This window comes from Amblyraja radiata, chromosome 46 (assembly GCF_010909765.2).
Source record: "Amblyraja radiata isolate CabotCenter1 chromosome 46, sAmbRad1.1.pri, whole genome shotgun sequence".
Taxonomy (NCBI): domain Eukaryota; kingdom Metazoa; phylum Chordata; class Chondrichthyes; order Rajiformes; family Rajidae; genus Amblyraja; species Amblyraja radiata.
Genome location: NC_046001.1, coordinates 61628 through 81565, shown reverse-complemented (window position 1 = coordinate 81565; position 19938 = coordinate 61628). Strand labels below are relative to the sequence as shown.

The 19938-nt window shown below is 43.2% G+C and overlaps 1 protein-coding gene across 9 annotated transcripts in view; it reads left to right on the top strand.

Moving 5' to 3' along the window:
* Positions 1-19241, top strand: part of smarcc2 (SWI/SNF related, matrix associated, actin dependent regulator of chromatin subfamily c member 2) — a 65359-nt gene extending 46118 nt beyond the window's left edge. For 2 of the 9 annotated variants that reach the window (XM_033015686.1, XM_033015685.1), the window contains exons 16-28: positions 440-553; positions 2306-2459; positions 3353-3466; positions 3579-3641; positions 5519-5777; positions 6797-6958; positions 8564-8625; positions 9221-9344; positions 11765-11931; positions 12304-12438; positions 12547-12943; positions 15040-15447; positions 16856-19241. In XM_033015686.1, coding sequence (XP_032871577.1) covers positions 440-553; positions 2306-2459; positions 3353-3466; positions 3579-3641; positions 5519-5777; positions 6797-6958; positions 8564-8625; positions 9221-9344; positions 11765-11931; positions 12304-12438; positions 12547-12943; positions 15040-15447; positions 16856-16923 — 2227 coding nt within the window. In that variant the 3' untranslated portion in view covers positions 16924-19241. Of the gene's footprint in view, positions 1-439; positions 554-2305; positions 2460-3352; positions 3467-3578; positions 3642-5518; positions 5778-6796; positions 6959-8563; positions 8626-9205; positions 9345-11764; positions 11932-12303; positions 12439-12546; positions 12944-15039; positions 15448-16855 lie in introns of all 9 variants that reach the window. The other 7 variants (XM_033015684.1, XM_033015681.1, XM_033015687.1 and 4 more) reach the window with 6 other exon arrangements.
* The last annotated feature ends 697 nt before the right edge of the window (positions 19242-19938 follow it).

The following is a 19938-nucleotide window of genomic DNA, read 5'->3' as shown; positions in this document are numbered from 1 at the left end:
GACAATGAAATTCTTGCTTTGCTTCAGCACAACAGAACATAGTAGGCATTGACTATAAAACAGATCAGTGTGTCCATATACCATAATATAAATATACACACACATGAATAATGTACCAATCCGTACGTCTTTGGTATGTGGGAGGAAACCAAAGTATCTGGTGAAATCCACACCATCACGGACCTGACCAATGAAGAAGTTGAGCTACATCCAGGAAGATTAGTTAATTTCCTGATGTGTGAGAGAGGAGTTCATATGGCAAGGGCTCTAGGATTCATAACTAAATCCATACAACCTGTACAGGCCATGTTGAGTGCCCTGTGCAAGTTGATAGTGAAGTACTGAGGACAGATGTGGTCAGTTTTATTAAGTTTTTTCAATGATAATGTTATGTCAATATTAACGGTTCAACTATCTTTTTAATCCTATTCTTCCCCAGTTACCTTGCCTATCGTAATTTCATGATTGACACGTACCGTCTGAATCCACAGGAGTACCTCACGTCAACAGCATGTCGTCGTAATCTGGCAGGAGATGTCTGTGCAATAATGAGGTATGTAATAGACACAAACTGTTAACATCTACTTAAAGAACTTCATAAACCTCAGAAAGCACAACCCTAATTCTACCTCAGCAATAGAAGTCTACGGACCACCTCTTGCATTCCAATGGACATTATCTTATTGTGTATTTCTGAATAAATTATTCATTTTTGGGGCGTTGTTTTGAACAGTGTTGTATAATTTGTGTCATTGATGTATCATTTATGTTTCTCTGTGTTGTCCAAGCCAATATCCCTTGTGATGCTACTGCAGGCACCATTTTTATTGTACCTGTACCTCACCATACATGTGCAGGAAGATTGTTCCCGATGTTGGGGAAGTCCAGAACTCGGGGTCACAGTTTAAGGATAAGAGGGAAGTCTTTTAGGACCGAGATGAGAAAAACATTTTTTTTCACACACAGAGAGTGGTGAATCTGTGGAATTCTCTGCCACAGAAGGTAGTTGAGGCCACAGTTCATTGGCTGTGTTTAAGAGGGAATTAGATGTGTCCCTTGTGGTTAAAGGGATCAGGGGGTATGGAGAGAAGGCAGGGATGGGATACTGAGTTGGATGATCAGCCATGATCATATCGAATGGCGGTGCTGGCTCGAAGGGCCGAATGGCCTACTCCTGCACCTATTTTCTATGTTTCTATGCATATGACAATAAACTTGACTTACTAGTGACTGCAAAACTAACATTTTTCTATTAAGGACCATCTTCATGTCCTACTGGTTCAGTCCAAAACTAGGGTCTTAAACCTTAGCAAAGGAAATTGTGAAGCTAAAGGGAAAGTTAGGTGTGGTTGATTGTCGAAGCTCATTGAAAGTTTGGTGGACAGTAAGGCAAGGATTTTGAAGGAATAATGCATTATTTGCCTCTTGCTTAAAAATGTTGAAAGTCTCTGCTTTTACTGGCCTTTTGTTGACTTTCAAAGGCTTACAGCCTTCTGCGAGAAGAAAATTCACCTCATCTCTATAGACAATAGACAATAGGTGCAGGAGTAGGGCATTCGGGCCATTCAATGTGATCATGGCTGATCATCCCCAATCATTACCCCGTTCCTGCCTTCTCCCCATATCCCCTGACTCCGCTATTTTGTCGATCTTAAATGAGCAACCCCGGGCAGCAGGGTGGCCCAGCGGTAGAGTTGCTGCCTAACAGTGCTTGCAGCGCCGGAGACCCGCATTCAATCTCGACTACAGGTGCTGTCTGTACGGAGTTTGTATTTTCTCCCCGTGACCGCATGGGTTTCCTCCGAGATCCTCGGTCTCCTCCCACAATCCAAAGACGGAGAGGTTTGTCGGTTAATTGGCTTGGTGAATGTAAAATTGTCCCTAGTGTGTTAGTGTTAGTGTGCGGGGATCGCTGGTCGGCGCGGACTCGGTGGCTGATGGACCTGCTTCTCAACAAAACTAAACTAAACCCTCTTTCTTGATAGTTCTAAATTCTCCCACCAGAAGGTGGCACAGTGGCGCAGCTGTAGAGTTGTTGCCTTACATCGCCAGAGACCTGGGTTCGATCCCGATTATGGGTGCTCTCTGTACGGAGTTTGTCAATTCTTCCCTTCGTTAATCAAGCTTTCTCTATCCTATTTCTCCAAATTACCCGGCACAGTGACCAGGAGATCTACTTTCTTATACCTTTTATCGTTACAGTAACTGCTTTCCAGAATTGGTTGTTTGTCTGTGTTGTTTGCACACAGACACATACTAAATCAATAAATCCAGGTTGATTTGACTATTTCTTGGTTGTCTGCAGGGTACATGCTTTTCTTGAGCAATGGGGACTTATTAATTACCAGGTGGATGCAGAGAGTCGACCAACACCTATGGGTCCACCCCCAACATCGCATTTCCACGTCCTGGCAGATACACCTTCTGGACTGGTGCCTCTTCAGCCCAAAGCTCCACAGGTCAGTCTTTCTCAGTAGAAAAGTCTCCATGACATATCAAATGAAGGACTAAATAGTATATTTTGATTGTACACAAAATTGCTGGGGAAACTCAGCGGGTGCAGCAGCATCTATGGAGCGAAGGAAATAGGCGACGTTTCGGGCTGAAACCCTTCTACAAGTTATAGGAGTAGAATGAGGCCATTCGGCACATTGAGCCCACTCCGCCATTCAATCATGGCTGATCTACCTCTCCCTCCTAATCCCATTTTCCTGCCTTCTCCCCATAACCCTTTCCCTCCATTCTAATCAAGAATTTGTCTATCTCTGCCTTAAAAATATCCACTGACTTAGCTTCCACAACCGTCTGTGGCAATGAGTTCCACAGATTAACTACCCTCTGGCTAAAGAAATTCCTCCTCACCTCCTTTCTAAAAGAGCGCCCTTTGATTCTAAGGCTATGACCTCTGGCCCAAGACTCTTCCACCAGTGGAAACATCCTCTCCACATCCACTCTATGTATGCCTTTCATTATTCTGTATGTTTCAATGAGTTCCCCCCTCAACCTTCTAAACTCCAGCGAGTACAGGCCCGGTGCTGTCAAACGCTCATCATATGCTAACCCACTCATTCCTGGAATCATTCTTGTAAACCCCCTCTGGACCCTCTCCAGAGCCAGCACATCCTTTCTCAGATATGGGGGCCAAATTTGCTCACAGTACTCCAAATGCAGCCTGACCAACGCCTTATAGAGATTAATGTCTAGATAAAGTTGGTTACCTTCAGACTCCTCTGGTGGCATTCTGAAAGGGTTTGGAATTGGATCAAAATGTATTCTTGTTATAAACATATTAACGCAAGTGAGAGGAATGAAAGATTTTGAAATTTGCACTAATATATTAAATATTTGGCAGACATCTGCATCCCAGCAAATGCTTAATTTCCCGGATAAGAACAAAGAGAAGGCTCCTGATATGCAGAACTTTGGACTACGTACAGATATGTATGCAAAGAAAAATATACCGAAGGTAAGCCATTGTTTCAAGCCGATCGACGTCTCAGATTGGTTATAATACGATAAAAGTTCTCATTCCCACCGTGCAGGGCTAGCTTTCATTTCACATGTTTTCCTTTCTCCAGAGTAAAGCAGCTGCTAGCGCTACCCGAGAGTGGACTGAGCAGGAGACACTTTTACTACTTGAGGTAAGCACGTGGAATTGTAATTCAGGGCAGTCAATACTAGCCTCCAGGCCCCTCAGATCGGCCGACTTGGGGTTGCTGAATATCCCGCGGTCCAGGCATAAGCTCAGGGGCGACCGTGCCTTTGCGGTTGCAGCCCCTAGACTGTGGAACAGCATCCCCCTTCCCATCAGAATGAACAACCCCCTCCATCGACTCCTTTAAGTCAAGACTAAAGACGTATCTATACTCCCAAGCCTTTCCTGACGTCCACTGAGTGAGGGCTACATGTATATATGTATGTAGTTTGTTTTGTTGTGCTAGTCTTATAACAAATGTAAAGCACTTTGGCCAACGAGAGTTGTTTTTTAAATGTGCTCTATAAATAAATGTGACTTGACTAGCCAACCTAAAAACAGCAGAAGTTCTGAAGAAGGCTTCCGACCCGAAATGTCACTTATCCTTGCTCTCCAAAAATGCTGCTGCAGATGTCCAGAGATGCAGAAATGCTCTATTTTCTATCCTCTGCTTCCTTTCTGTTTATCTATTTATTGCCGACCACATTAATAGTGACACTGCCCTCCCATTCCTGCTCAGTGTGACGTCAAACGAGCAACTTCCATCTAGTGGCCAATGATGCAATGACAATAACATTGATGATTAGTCACAGCACTCATTCCCTCAATCTGAAAGGCACAAACTTCCAAAATGTCTCAATTCTATTTAGTAGAACATTTGTAACTGGAATGTAACAGCCCAGGCAATGATTGTGTGTGGCAGGTAGGGGTGCTGAATTGTAAACTGTGTTCAATAAGAGAGTTCGGTTTTCCGACTGCACATGCCCAGGTAATAGGTCACTCACGATAAACATTCTCGGCAGCTGTGCTGCTGCATGGAAACAGACCTGCCTTTCATCCGTAGTCAGGATCGAACCCGGGCCTCCGGCGCTGCAAGCGCTGTTTAATTGCTACTGGCCCGTCCCCGTCCCCTCACGAGTGTCCCATCCCTGTCCAGGGGAGACCGGAGATGTCCGGGGTTGACCCTGGACTGATGGGACACCGGCCAGGAGTAGTGACGGCCCAGGCTTACAGCCAGCGCGGAGAAGAAGCGCTGACTCCAGCTCAACTCTGCCTGTCCTGCCGGGTTAACCAACAGCCCTGGATATCTAGTCCCAATCAAGGCTTTGCTGGAGCTGCACCACCGTGGAAGTGAAGCTTGGCAAAGACATACAGTGCATTCAGAAAGTATTCAGACCCCTTCTCTCATCAATCTACACACAATACCTCATAATATAAAAGTGAAAACAGGTGTTTAGAAATGTTTGCAAAGTAATTAAAAAGAAGGCCAAAGTGCCAAAAGCCTTTATGACCACCTTATCTACCTGCAACTCGACCTTCAAGGAACCATGCACCTGTACTCCTAGACCCCTCTGCTCTACAACACTACCCAGAGGCCGACCATTCACTGTGTAGGCCCTGCCCTTGTTCGACGTCCAAAAACGCAACACCTCACACACATCTCTGTATTAAATTCCATCAACCATTCCTCCGCCCTCCTGGCCAATCGATCCAGATCCTGCTGCAATCGTTCACAACCATCTTCACTATCTGCAAAACCACCCATCAGCAAACGTGCTCATCTTGCCCTGTATGTTCTCATCCAAATCATTGATGTAGATGGCAAACAGTAACGGGCCTAGCCAGCATCGAACCCTGAGGCACACCACTAGTCACAGGCATCCAGTCCGAGAAGCAACCTTCCACCATCACCCATGGAGCCAATTTGCTATCCATTCAGCTATCTCTCCTTTGATCCCATGAGATAGGAGTTGAACTGTTGAAATACTTTGACCTTTTAAACTTGTGACTGGTTCACTTCTGTTTCCATTTCCCTCCCCACAGGCACTAGAGATGTACAAGGATGACTGGAACAAAGTCTCAGAACATGTAGGCAGTCGCACACAGGATGAATGCATCTTGCATTTTTTGCGTTTACCCATAGAAGATCCCTACCTTGAAGACTCAGAGGCTTCACTAGGCCCATTGGCTTTTCAGCCAATTCCATTCAGCCAGTCTGGTAATCCTGTCATGAGCACTGTGGCATTCCTGGCCTCGGTTGTTGATCCTCGTGTAGCATCAGCAGCTGCAAAATCTGCATTAGGTAAGGTGATTTCAATGCCACATATTGGTTTGAACATTCAGTTGGGCCATATTGGCTCAACTACCCACAGGAAGCTCATAGATATTATGAATGGGGCTAAACTGATTGATCTACACAGAGGAGTTATGAAGATGGAGAGGATCAAACTGTTCAGAATATACCCCACAATTGCATAATAGTCAATTACAGGTATTATAAACGAGGCTGTGTTAATCATAATTTGACTGGAGAGTTATGGTTATTATACACAGGGATGCTGCCACTGAAATGTATTCAGCCCCCACAGCCAGACATAAGAACAGTTTTTATCCACGAGTAGTAGCTCTACTCAACAACCAAAAATATGTAGCCTCCTTTTGCTCTGGTATTTTATTTCATTCTTCACGTGTTTTAATTTTAATGTTTTATTCTTAATTGTCTACTGTATATTGTGTTGTTACTTGTGAGCAAAGCACCAAGGCAAACTCCTTGTATGTGTACATACTTGGCTGATAACATTCTTCCCGATGTTGGGGAACGTCCAGGACAAGGGGCCACACACACAGTTTTAAGGATAAGGGGGAAATCTTTTAGGACCGAGATGAGAAAAACATTTTTTTTCACACACACAGAGAGTGGTGAATCTGTGGAATTCTCTGCCACAGAAGGTAGTTGAGGCCACAGTTCATTGGCTATATTTAAGAGGGAGTTAGATGTGGCTAAAGGGATCAGGGGTAATGGAGAGAAGGCAGGTACAGGATACAGTGTTGGATGATCAGCCATGATCATATTGAATGGCGGTGCAGGCTCGAAGGGCCGAATGGCCTCTACTCCTGCACCTATTTTCTATGTTGCTAACATTTATTCAATTCAATTTATTATTTATTTTTGTGAAATGAAAGATTGCTAATGAGGTGCTTCTCAATTTCCTGAATCATTCAGCGTGTAATTGCATGACTAAACCTAGCTCATCAAAGAGAGCATGGCGTATACATGTATCAGCATTTCTCCCAATGTAAGTATTGGCACTTGCTTTGCAGAGGAGTTCTCAAAGATGAAGGAGGAAGTCCCTTCTGCTCTGGTGGAAGCTCATGTAAAGAAAGTAGAAGATGCTGCTAAAGTTACTGGGAAGGCAGATCCAACATTTGGTCTGGAGAGCAGCGGAATTGCAGGAACTACCCAAGATGAACCAGAGAAGTCGGGTAAGTTATCAAATTAAACGCAGCACTGTTAATGTCTGCCTTTGTCAAGAACTTATACCAAGGTAGACTTGGCATACGTTTTATCCTTGTATACTTCACTGGGATTGGCTTCTTGTCTTAGAATGTATTCAAGTAGGGGTGTTTTATAAGCTTCAGTGTTAATGTTCTGTCCCAACTTCATAACGCTCAGATTGTCGTAGTCCTTGGATGTTTCTCACTTTCATACTTGGCCACCTATCATAGGGCTTTTATACCTCCAATTTAAATATCCTGTTTGAATTTGTGGAAATGGAGCTTAAATTGCCACTAGTGAGACCACTAATGTACCTTGGCAACCATGGCTCGGTTGTAGCACCTGGCTCTTAGTCAGATGCTGCTCGTACAAGTACCACTCCAGATCTTCAATGCATAACCCTTGCCGTCACTCCTGTGGAGTACTAAAAGAGAATGCCTTCCATCTGAAGAAACAATACAGGAACTATAAATGGGACAGGAATTAAAACATTCAATGATTCAAATGATTTCTCATTTTTAACACTATTCTGAAAGTAGGTGCTGTGTGTGAAAATACACTACCACAATATCCTAAAATGCATTTCATTCAATGAAAGACTTTGAAATGCGATATATATATAACCACAGCAGCCAACCTGCTCCCATTGCAAGCTCCTACAGACAGCAATATGATCATGATCGGAAAATCTCTTTTCAGAAATATTGATTGAGGGATAAGTATTTTCCAGTGCACCAGCAATATTTCCTCTGATCGCCTTTGAAGTCGTGCATGGGGAGGTTTGACATCTGAAAGATGACGCCATGCAACAAAGTAGCACTTCCTCAGTACTGCTCTGAGGTGATTTAAGCCCAAGTCTTTGGATTCTGACTCCGGTGAGAGTCCAGCCAACTGGTCACGTGTTAATGTGTTTGAAGGAACTGCAGATGCTGGTTTAAACCAAAGATAGACACAAAATGCTGGAGTAACTCAGTGGGACAGGCAGCATCTCTGGAGAGAAGGAACGGGTGACGTTTCGGGTCAAGACCCTTCTTCAGACGTGTTAATCTTCACGTATGAAATATTTCCGTCACCCAGGAGGTGGATCAGTCCACTGCAGGTAGCGCTGTGCACTTCATGATGCCCTGCGGCAGCATTTTGTATTCTTAAGGGGTTGGACAGGCTAGATGCAGGAAGATTGTTCCCGATGTTGGGGAAGTCCAGAACAAGGGGTCACAGTTTAAGGATAAGAGGGAAATCTTTTAGGACCGAGATGAGGAAAACATTTTTCACACAGAGAGTGATGAATCTGTGGAATTCTCTGCCACAGAAGGTAGTTGAGGCCACACAGTTCGTTGGCTATATTTAAGAGGGAGTTAGATGTGGCCCTTGTGGCTAAAGGGATCAGGGGGTATGGAGAGAAGGCAGGTACAGGATACTGAGTTGGATGATCAGCCATGATCATATTGAATGGCGGTGCAGGCTCGAAGGGCCGAATGGCCTACTCCTGCACCTATTTTCTATGTTCATAAGAAACTCTAGCAATTTTATACTGTGTTTTAGGAAGACTTCAGAATATTTAACATGATATTATTTTACTTGCTGTGTCTCAGAGGAAGGCAGTGATGAAATGAAGTCAGATGCCCAATCAGCAGACGATAAAAAAGAATCAAAGGTAATATTTCACTTTTGTGCGATTCAGTTTTCTTTCTCACGGCTGTGCTCTACTACTTCATGTAACTGATGAAATCACGTGTATTTTCTTGACTGTCATAGCATTGATTTTACCATATCTTTGTCAATAGACAATAGGTGCAGGAGTAGGCCATTTGGCCCTTGGAGCCAGCACCGCCATTCAATGTGATCATGACTGGTCATCCACATTCAGTACCCCGTTCCTGCCTTCTCCCCATATCGCCTGACTCCGCTGTCTTTAAGAGCCCTATCTAACTTTCTCTTGAAAGCATCCAGAGAACCGGTCTCCACTGCCCTCTGAGGCAGATAATTCCACAGACTCACAACTCTCTGGATGAAAAAGATTTTCCTCATTTCCGTTCTAAATGGCCTACCCCTTATTCTTAAACTGTGGCCCCTGGTTCGGCACTCCCCCAACATCGGGAACATGTTTCCTGCCTCTAGCGTGTCCAATCCTGTAATAATCTTATATGTTTTTATAAGATCTCCTCTCAAACAGCAGCAAATGAATATATTCTAGTTTTGCCTGTTACTTTTCCCACTGCCTACTAATTATGTAGCTGGTTTGTTCCAAGGACAAGGAGATAGCAGGAGAAGATGAAAATAAAGAGAAACAACCTGACACTTCCAAAAAGGAGGAAGACAAAGGAAAAGAATGTGAACCAGACAAAGAAAATGAAAAGGCTGAGGTAGAAGTAGGTGGGTTATTCTTTAACAAATGCCCATTGCAATCCTTTTCTCCTAAGTTTTGAAGTGTCTTTTAAATTCACATGCCCTTTGCTCTCTTTATTTGAATCCCTCAAATCAAATACCATAGAGGGAGTACAGAGAAGGTTCACCAGACTGATTCCTGGGATGGCAGGACTTTCATATGAAGAAAGACTGGATAGACTCGGCTTGTACTCGCTAGAATTTAGAAGATTGAGGGGGGATCTTATAGAAACGTACAAAATTCTTAAGGGGTTGGACAGGCTAGATGCAGGAAGATTGTTCCCGATGTTGGGGAAGTCCAGAACAAGGGGTCACAGTTTAAGGATAAGGGGGAAGTCTTTTAGGACCGAGATGAGAAAAACATTTTTTTTCACACACAGAGAGTGGTGAATCTGTGGAATTCTCTACCACAGAAGGTAGTTGAGGCCACAGTTCATTGGCTATATTTAAGAGGGAGTTAGATGTGGCCCTTGTGGCTAAAGGGTTCAGGGGGTATGGAGAGAAGGCAGGTACGGGATACTGAGTTGGATGATCAGCCATGATCATATTGAATGGCGGTGCAGGCTCGAAGGGCCGAATGGCCTCTACTCCTGTACCTATTTTCTATGTTTCTAAATCAGGTTTCTGACTCTGCCATGTGGCTGAAATGGTTCTTATTAACATCATTACTGGTGTTCCAAGTGATTGTGACGAAGATCATCTCTCCCTGCTTGTTCATTTTGCTCTGTCTGTAGCCTTTGACACAGCTGGCCGTACCAACCTTCTCCAACATCATGGAGCATTTGGGTGACATCTCACTCACCTGGTTCTCGTCTTATCTGCTTAGTTGTAGACAGTGAATCTTTTGCCAATACTTCTGCCCCTGCAATGATACCTTTGCTGTACCAAAGATTGTCCTGCACTTATCCCACCCCGACCCATTTCTCATCAACATGCTGTCCCGTTGAAACATCATCTGAAAATGTAGCATTAACTTCCACAAGTAAAAATGCACCAGTCACTAATAGTTATATCACCAGTCCATCAAATAGGCAAACCAAGCACTAGGGTTTTCTTATCGGATAGAATTGAAAAGTAGGTCAGTCCACACTTAGAATACTGCACACAGTTCTAGTTGCTATGTTATAAAAGGTATATAAAGGCACTGAAGAAACTAAACTGAACTGAACAGAGAAGACATAAGGATAACATGAAGGTCAACATTTTGGGAATGGGTGATCAGATTAGTGAATGTCAAATAGTGAAAGGCCTGGATAGAGTGGATGTGGAGAGGATGTTTCCACTGGTGGGAGAGTAGGACCAGAGGGCACAGCCTCAGAATTAAAGGACGTACCTTTAGAAAAGAGATGAGAAGGAATTTCTTTAGTCAGAGGGTGATGAATCTGTGGAACTCATTGCCACAGACTACTGTGGAGGCCAAGCCAATAGATATTATTAAGGCGGAGATTGACAGATTTTGATTAGTAACGATGTCAAGGGTTATGGGACGAAGGCATGTGAGGTTGAGAGAGAGAGATAGATTAACCAATTGTGGAGTAATTGATGGGCCGAATGGCCGTGTTCTACTCCTAGAACATGAATTTATGAACTTATGAGACTCTTCTCTTGAGGGAAGACCACTGAGGGGGTGATCTATCGGGTTTTTAGAATTTTGAGGGGAAAAGTAAAACCAAGGCGATCAATATAGGAGAGGCACTAAGTAATTCAATAAGGAATTTGGAAGAAACAAAAGACGAGGAGGTGAAACCCATTCCCACAAAAAGTGGTTGAAGCATATGGTTTAGTTGCATGCTTGGGCAGGCTACACAAGCACATAACGGAGAAGGGGGCAAAGATCTCGCTGATAGATGTAGGTGAGGAAAGACAGAAGTAGGCAAGTGCTAAATTCTAAGATGGAGGAGCTGAATGGTCTTCTGTACCACATGTCCAGTGAAATCCTATATCATCCCAAAATGAGCTTGGGATCATTACAAAGACTACCTATTTCCAGCTATGTGACATAACCTAGCCCTTGCCTCTACTCGACTCCTGTTAAAGACCCCATCCTTCCCTTTGCAGTTCTAGCTGGCTTGAGCCGGATCTTCAGGACAGCAGATAAATTGAAAACAATTTCAACAAAGAGTCACACAGAGTGTTGGAGTAACTCAGCGGGTCAGGCAGCATCTGTGGAGAACATGGATAGGTGACGTTTCACAGAGTGCTGGAGTAACTCAGCGGGTCAGGCAGCATCTGTGGAGAACATGGATAGGTGACGTTTCACAGAGTGCTGGAGTAACTCAGCGGGTCAGGCAGCATCTGTGGAGAACGTGGATAGGTGATGTTTCGTGTTGGGACCCTTCAACGGAATTGATCATCGGGATATACCAAAAGAATATCCAAGGTTTTGTCATCTTCCTTATTAATTCCAGCAGACACGGAGAGAGAGAAAGAAAATAAAGAATTCCAGGATGAAGGAGCAAAGAAGGACGGAGAATCAGAAGCAGATAAGAAAACTAAATTGGAACGGGATGTTGGTGAAGGGAACTTGTCAACAGCAGCAGCAGCGGCACTGGCTGCAGCTGCAGTCAAAGCAAAGGTGAGTTGAGTTCATGTAAGATTGCTAGACTTGGAGTCCACTATCTATTCAAGGTGTGTTTGGTGTACGGCACAACAGGATAGAAATTTGATGCATAGTACAGCTTTTTGTACCCTGTCGATCTGAAGTCAACGGGGGAATAAGTATAGAAGGATAATAACCCTACATTTAAAATGTTGCCTGAGCTAGAAACACTATCAGTCATTCAACACGAGTATTTCTTTTGTTCTCCGGGTGAGGCTGGCTGCATTCAATGTTGGTTTGAACGTTTGATGGTTGGCTTTGCAGAACTACTGCAGATAGAATGGGAAGGGCACCGTTAGTTTGTTGCTTGGTGAAAAGTATCTCAGAATTGAATTCTATTTTTTACAGCACCTTGCTGCAGTAGAGGAGCGGAAAATCAAATCGCTGGTTGCCCTGCTTGTTGAAACACAGATGAAGAAACTTGAAATCAAGCTCCGCCATTTTGAAGAACTTGAGACCATAATGGACAGGGAAAGAGAGGCTGTAAGTAGCTGTGCCGTGTTCTTACGGTTTGAGCAGTCCTTATGTTTACAATAATAGTTGGATGTGTGTCTAGAATTTACATTTTACATTCTCTTTTAAATGCAACAGCTGGAGTACCAGAGACAACAGCTTCTCTCAGACAGACAGGCCTTCCACATGGAGCAGCTGAAGTATGCTGAGATGAGGGCTCGGCAGCAGCACTTTCAACAAATGCATCAACAGCAGCAACAACAACATCAACTCCCATCGGGGCCTCAGGCCAGCCAGCAGCCTGCTGTCATTCCTGCATCTGTGCAACCCGTGCCACCTGCTGCAATTCAGCAGGGAACTCTGAGCCAAGCTTCAGGAGATTCCATAGCACAGTCCATTCCACAGCCACAGCAAACACCACCAACGCAGCCGCCACCACCGCAGCAGCAGCAGCAGCAGCAGCAACAGCAGCAACAGCAGCAGCAGCAGCAGCAGCAGCAGCAGCAGCAGGCTCAACCTCCGGTTCTTCCCCACAGTAAGTGAAAGAGACAAAAGAAGTTGCCACTGATCTCAATCGTGTGTTTGCCAACCGTGCATCTCAGATCGAAGTGTGGGGGAAGTCCCAATTTGCAACATTTGAAAGTGGTGAAAGTCACATTGCACAAACCCTTCTAGATTTTCAATCGCAGATCGGATGGGGCCCTGGTGCAATGTCCCAGTGCCAGATAAGGCAGGCTGCTTGAATGGACTATTAGTTGCATTTTAGATCAGAACTTGCTTCAGTGTCCCAGTCACACATTGACCGGAAGCCATGTTCAGTGTCCCAATCACACATGAGATGGGCATGGTGTCATGTCCCATCACAGATGAAGCAGCAGCTTGGTTCACTGACCAGGTCACAGATTAGAAAGGGTCTTTGTGAAGTAGTCCACTCACCAATTGGATGGGTTCTTTGCCCAATGTCTACACCAAACATTGGGTATGCTGATGTGCAGGATACTTGCACGGTGTGCCATTCGGAGATTGGACATAACCCTTGTCTAGTCTCCTATTTTCAGTGGACAATGTCATAGACTAAAATCATAGTGTTATAGAAACATAGAAACATAGAAATTAGGTGCAGGAGTAGGCCATTCGGCCCTTCGAGCCTGCACCGCCATTCAATATGATCATGGCTGATCATCCAACTCAGTATCCCGTACCTGCCTTCTCTCCATACCCTCTGATCCCCTTAGCCACAAGGGCCACATCTAACTCCCTCTTAAATATAGCCAATGAACTGGCCTCGACTACCCTCTGTGGCAGGGAGTTCCAGAGATTCACCACTCTCTGTGTGAAAAAGGTTCTTCTCATCTCGGTTTTAAAGGATTTCCCCCTTATCCTTAAGCTGTGACCCCTTGTCCTGGACTTCCCCAACATCGGGAGCAATCTTCCTTTACAGCAACTTGTGTAACACTTTGGCCTAACTTGTCCAAGATGCCTTCCTGAGTCCATTTGCCTGCATTTGGTCCATATCCCTTTAAACTTTGCCGATCCATGTACCTGCCTAAATATCCTTCAAACATTGCTTCATCCGGCAGCTTGGTCCATATAGCCACCATCCTCTTTGTGGAAAACGTGTATTTTAAATCTTTCCCCACACGCCTTCGATCTTTGCCCTCTAGTTTTAGACTCCCCAGCCCTGGGAGATTCTAAAACTAGAGCTATTTAAAATAAGAATTTCAACAGAGAGCTGAGGTTGAAGGTGATTTAAGGTGAGAGGGGAATTATTTAAAAGGGAGATGGGTGCTATAAGACAGGACCTTTGTTTCTCCCAGTTATAGATTAGATGGTTCTTCAACAATTCCAAGTTGTCCCTTGAACACAGAAGATAGAAATAAAATGCTGGAGTAACTCAGCAGGACAGGCAGCATCTCTGGATAGAACGAATGGGTGATGTTTTGGGTCGAGACCCTTCTCTTCAGACCAGCATCTGCAGTTCCTTCCTACACGTCCATTAGACATATCCTGTTACACTCCCCTGTTACTAGTTCAACAGGACGCAGAAATGGTGTACCAGTAGAAACATAGAAACACAGAAAATAGGTGCAGGAGTAGGCCTTTCAGACCTTCGAGCCTGCACCATTCGCCATTCAATATGATCATGGCTGATCATCCAACTCGGTATCCTGTACCTGCCTTCTCTCCATACTCCCTGATCCCTTTAGCCACAAGGGCCACATCTAACTCCCTCTTAAATATAGCCAATGAACTGGCCTCAACTACCTTCTGTGGCAGAGAATTCAGAGATTCACCACTCTCTGTGTAAACAATGTTTTTCTCATCTCTGTCCTAAAAGATTTCCCCCTTATCCTTAAGCTGTGACCCCTTGTTCTGGACTTCCCCAACATCGGGAACAATCTTCCTGCATCTAGGAATGCAAATTGTGATTAAAACTTATTCTCCAATTTTACAATTAATTTTAATATATTTAACAACATTTATAACCAATAATTTTTTCTTTAACTCAAGGAGGTTAATTTTTAAAGACTTGTATTCTAATTTATCAGCTATGTACTTAAAGTGAAATTTGTAAATAATCTGTGCTGATTTGCCACGAACAGATAATTTAAATTGATTTCACATTTGCAGGTCAGCCTCCATTTCCAGGTCAACAAACTCCGAACCAACTGATGCCCAGTAACATGCCTGTTGGCATGCCTACGAACATGTCTGGTAATATGGCTGCTGGTATACCTTGTGTGGTACCAGCCAATGTTGCATGTAGCATGGGTAGTGCCATCACAGAAAACATCCCAGTTAATCTTCCTACTTGCATGCCAAACCCAGTGCATGATAATATGTCCAGTAGCATGTCTGCGGTTGTTCCTGACAACATTGGTACAGGGTTGCCAGGAAACGTGCCTGTAGATCTGCCTGATTCTTTACATCCTAACATACCAGGAAACATCAACACAGGCTCCATGTCTCTTACATCCACACCAGGGTCGGCAGCAGCTCAAAGCCCTGCTATTGTAGCTGCCACAAGCCCACTGGCAGGTGAGAAGTGATGCTTGGCATTTTCATTTTATAATTTTCTTAGATTGTACTCTGATGTATCCCAAGGAATGGGTTTCATTCAACGTCAAAAAAAAAAAGTTGATTGAAGTTATTTTCTCCAAAAACATTTTTGCAAAATTGCACGGACAATATAACAGTTTGAAATGTAAATAATATTGGGCGTTATTGATATATGATATTTAGGACAATGGGTTATCACATTGTCCATTGTGCCTGCTTTGTCCTTATAAGTAGCAGTAATGGCTGGTTTGGAAGTTGTTGTCACGGTGGCCTGGGCAAGTAACCGTGGTGCATTTTGTAAATACGGGGTTAAATTACAAGATGAGTAACTTGGAGATACAGACTAACAATCCAGAGATATGAGTTCTGCTCCCACCTTGTCTTCTGTGGAAACTCAATTAATAAATTCAGGCTCGAAGGGCCAAATGGCCTCCTCCTGCATCTATTTTCTATAATGTGAACTTTAAAAAATATGCATTTCAATTGTTAGAAATCCACCTGAATGTTTAGAAGAGGAAATCTGCCCCCCCACTCTCCAATTTGGCCTGTGATCCCAGACCTGCAGCAAAGTGGTTGATTGGTAATTGCTTTCTGAAATGGTGCCAGTGTGGAGATGCCCAACATTGGAGGGTGTAGCTATAAGGTGAGAGGGGGAAAGCTTTGTGGAGATGTGGAGGGCGTATTTTTACACAGAGTTGTGGTGGCCTGGAAAGCATTGACATGGGTTGTGGTGGAGGCAAATATGATCGTGGTGTTTAAGAGGCTTGGAGGTGCAGGGAATAGAAGGATATGGATCAAGTACAGGCAGTTGAGATCAGTTTCATGGTACAAACATTGTGGGCTGTACTGTAATGTTCCATGGTCCAGCAAAGCCACTTTGTTGTATCAACACTTTAATAATGATTGAAAGTAGACCCATAATTACTGTTTTTATTTCATGTTCTGTAAGATTATTAAAATATTGGCTGCAAATTGTGCTTTTTGCGTTGTGGTTTGTGCTGATGATAAGAATTCTTTAATATGAGTAGTTGCTTAACCAAGTTGGAGACCTCATTGTTACTGGATGGTATGGATCACTTAGTTGACATCTGACAGGAACTAACTCTGCAAAAGTTGAGGGTTCTCACCAAAGAAATCACTTGATACTTGTGGGCTGACCTGATTCTGTTCACTTTCCTGCCGACTGGAAAATCCAGCCTACAGTATATTAGTTTAATGTAACAGTCCGAGATGTTCAATACTAAAGTATTGCTGTGACAAGACCATTTCCTACTTAATTTGTTTCATTCTGAATATCCAATTATGGAAATATAACTGGCTTTATATGTGAAGCTGCATTCTGCTCCGCCAGTCCATTTCTTTAAAAAGATGTTGATTTATTTTCCAGAGCAAGGAGCTTCAATGCAGACAGAGGTGATGACTACCCCAGCAGCACCAGTCCCTCCGTCACAGTGATGTGAAACATTTGAGCAGGACAAAGCATTCAAGTGTGAGGAGCAGTTTGAGTGGCTGTGCTGCGATATTCTCTTTCTCAAGTTTAATTTGGTTACAAATAGCAATTCTGATCATTAACGGAGGTGATTCTGATGTCAGTATTGTTAGAGGTAATGTGTGCACAGAGTGTGACCATATTACATAGACCAATTGTATAATCTACTAGATTGTTGATGATACTGTCACTTTGAACAGCATCTGACAACTTTTGAGAGTCACTCGTTTTTATTGCAAATATACCAAACTGTCATCAGAAGATTTGGGTGAGCATGCCCATATTCCTTGTTCAATGAATAGTTGACTGTTGCTATTTACTTTGTTTTGTCGTTTGTGAAATATCTTTTTGTGCCAATTTGGGGGGGAATTTCACGTTGAGAATATAATAGCCAGCTGTGGAATATTTTTATTTAGTTCTTGCTTTACAATCAGCAGCTTGCTTCTTAGGTATTTCTGTCCATGGCCCTTATTCATTTACTAAGTGTGCTAATATAGACAGGCTGGGCTAAGCCACGTTGGAAGCCTGTTTTGTCCATATGAACGTCAAGGCTTTGTCTTTCGTTTTGATTCAAAATCGCACAGCAAGTTTTGAAATCATTGTGGTAGAGTGTGAGTTGAAGGATGGGTTTTAGGCTTTAAGCATCTCATTCCAGTCCTGTTTCCATGCCTTGTGACTTAAGAAGGATAATTTAGCTTCTTTTGATATTAAATGACTGAATGTATCAGTGTTTTTGTTTTTGATAACAATTATTTCAGTAGTAAAGAATTCTAGATTGTTACATGTGCCATTAGGATCCTCTGGCAGACAGCAGCATTGCTTCACACTAATGCCTCATCATTTTCTTCCTCATAATGATAAATAGAACCCGGACTTTGAAACGTAATTGTCTGGAGAACACCCATGAAAATCTTCCGAGGCCCTTACCTTGTCACTACTCTGTCATCGAGTGCCCTAAACACCAGCCGGAGCTCAGATCAAGGCAAATCATTACCTCTCTTTCGGGTTATTGAGCATTTTCTACTTTAGCAGCTTCACGAAAGCTGCGTGGAGCGGCAAAGGATGCAAGCAGCCTCCTGATGTTGCAGCGTTTGTTTTGTGTCTTGAGTAAAGGTTGGGATTGGTTGTTCAATTCTGGTTAAGTTAGTGTTGGTAAACGTGAACGAACCTGCCGCTTCCACATTAAGAACGAGCCCAATTCCGCTCATTACGGGATCTTGTGGGCTTTCTATTGCAGGTATTGCAATTGTTGAGGAGAGGGGTTACTGAGTCGGTCATCGTTCGAATCCTGCTTTTGTATTGCGAGCAGCATTTAACAATTTAAGCTAATCCTTTAAGGAGTAGCATAAAGCAATATCCCATTAGTACTTGGGTCTCACTTGTACTAATATTTTCTCAAAATGCAGTTACGTGACTCTGTCTTACACTCCACCGCCACTGCTCATTATATGATTAGTGCTCCAAGATTCCTTGTCATTTTGTGTGGAATGTTTTTTGACAAAAAAAAACTTGAATATGGTTTTCTTTCAGTTTTGTTTTTGAAACAATATTTGACGTCATGCTGGACTTGTTTTGTATGCTCCTCTGACATGACAGTTAATGGTTTAAACCCGTACAGATACATCCAATAACTTTCCCCCTTTATAAATATGCAAGCACATGTACTCACACAAAGGCGTACAAAAATGCACATGGTGGCACACACAGACTCACTTGCGGCAAACACACAAAGGGCAAACGCAAGGATGCACATGCATGCATGCACACAGACAGACAAATGCAATTTAAAAAGTATATATTTTTATAGGTTAGAACATTCTGTAAGTGCAGCTTTCCATTTTTATTTGTTTTCTGGAATAGGTAGTTCTTTGCTTGTAAAAATGTAATAATTCCCCTGTTGGATGCAGTTACTGAAGCATTTCATCAGTCCTTTGAGATGTTATTGGCATTGTTATGGTAGAACTGCTAGCATTGCAGTGAATGCACAAGAACAAGATCGGCTTGGCACACCTTGGCCAATTGTCACTCAATTGCTGAATGTTCTCCTTGTACAAGAGAAGGATGACCTGCAAGGTGAGCTGCGTGCCACACTGTGAAAAGGAGTAAATATCTTATAATAGATTTCAACCCCTTCCAGCACTGGTTTTACATTGGATATCTTTTCATTGCTCTACTGGATAGTAGTCACAGTGATACTAACAGTCATTTCCAGTCTGGTGCCAGAAATTCGATAAATGAAAGCCCTCAACCGCCATGTGCTTATGGTCTGTTTGTAATTCTAAAGTTAGAGCTGTAGAAAAATAGAAAGTATTCTAAGTGTTGGGAAGATTGCCACAATCTATGTTTTCCACTGAGTTTGGGCAAGAAATGCTGGCTATATGACGGCTCCAGTCGATTCCTAAAGTTCTTATCTGTAAACCTGCTCATATAGCCAGCATTTCTTGCCCAGACTGAGTGGATAACATAGATCCAGTTAGAAGCAAATATGAAATGTTGTGTTGCACCCCCCAAGCACTGAAAGCCAGCTCATCTTATTCGACTCGTACCATTGCTGAAACTACTTTGCAAAACCAAAAATCCTGGAATTTCAAAAACCGAATCAGTAGGGTTGAAACCGCCAATGGTGAGGGCTTCTCTCTGCAGCTGGTGGGGCGAGAAGCTGGTCATGTCCAACACCCAGGCTGAGATTAAATAAACAGGCAACGGAATACATGTTGGACAATCTTGTCTCCTCCATCCAGGTAGTCTTGTTCTTTATCCTTTTTTCAGTTAATAATATCAAACAATTTTAGTTGCAACTGTAAAATGACTATTGCTGGACAGTAAGCAAAGTCCTATTTTGCCAAATGTGGAGTAATTTCCACAGTAACAACGCCTGATGGTAACTTTCAGTAATAAACCCGTGTGTTTCCCAATTCACTTCTTCCTCCCATTTTAATGCTCAACGTGCCTGTTGACTGAATAATCGATGTCAGTCTTCA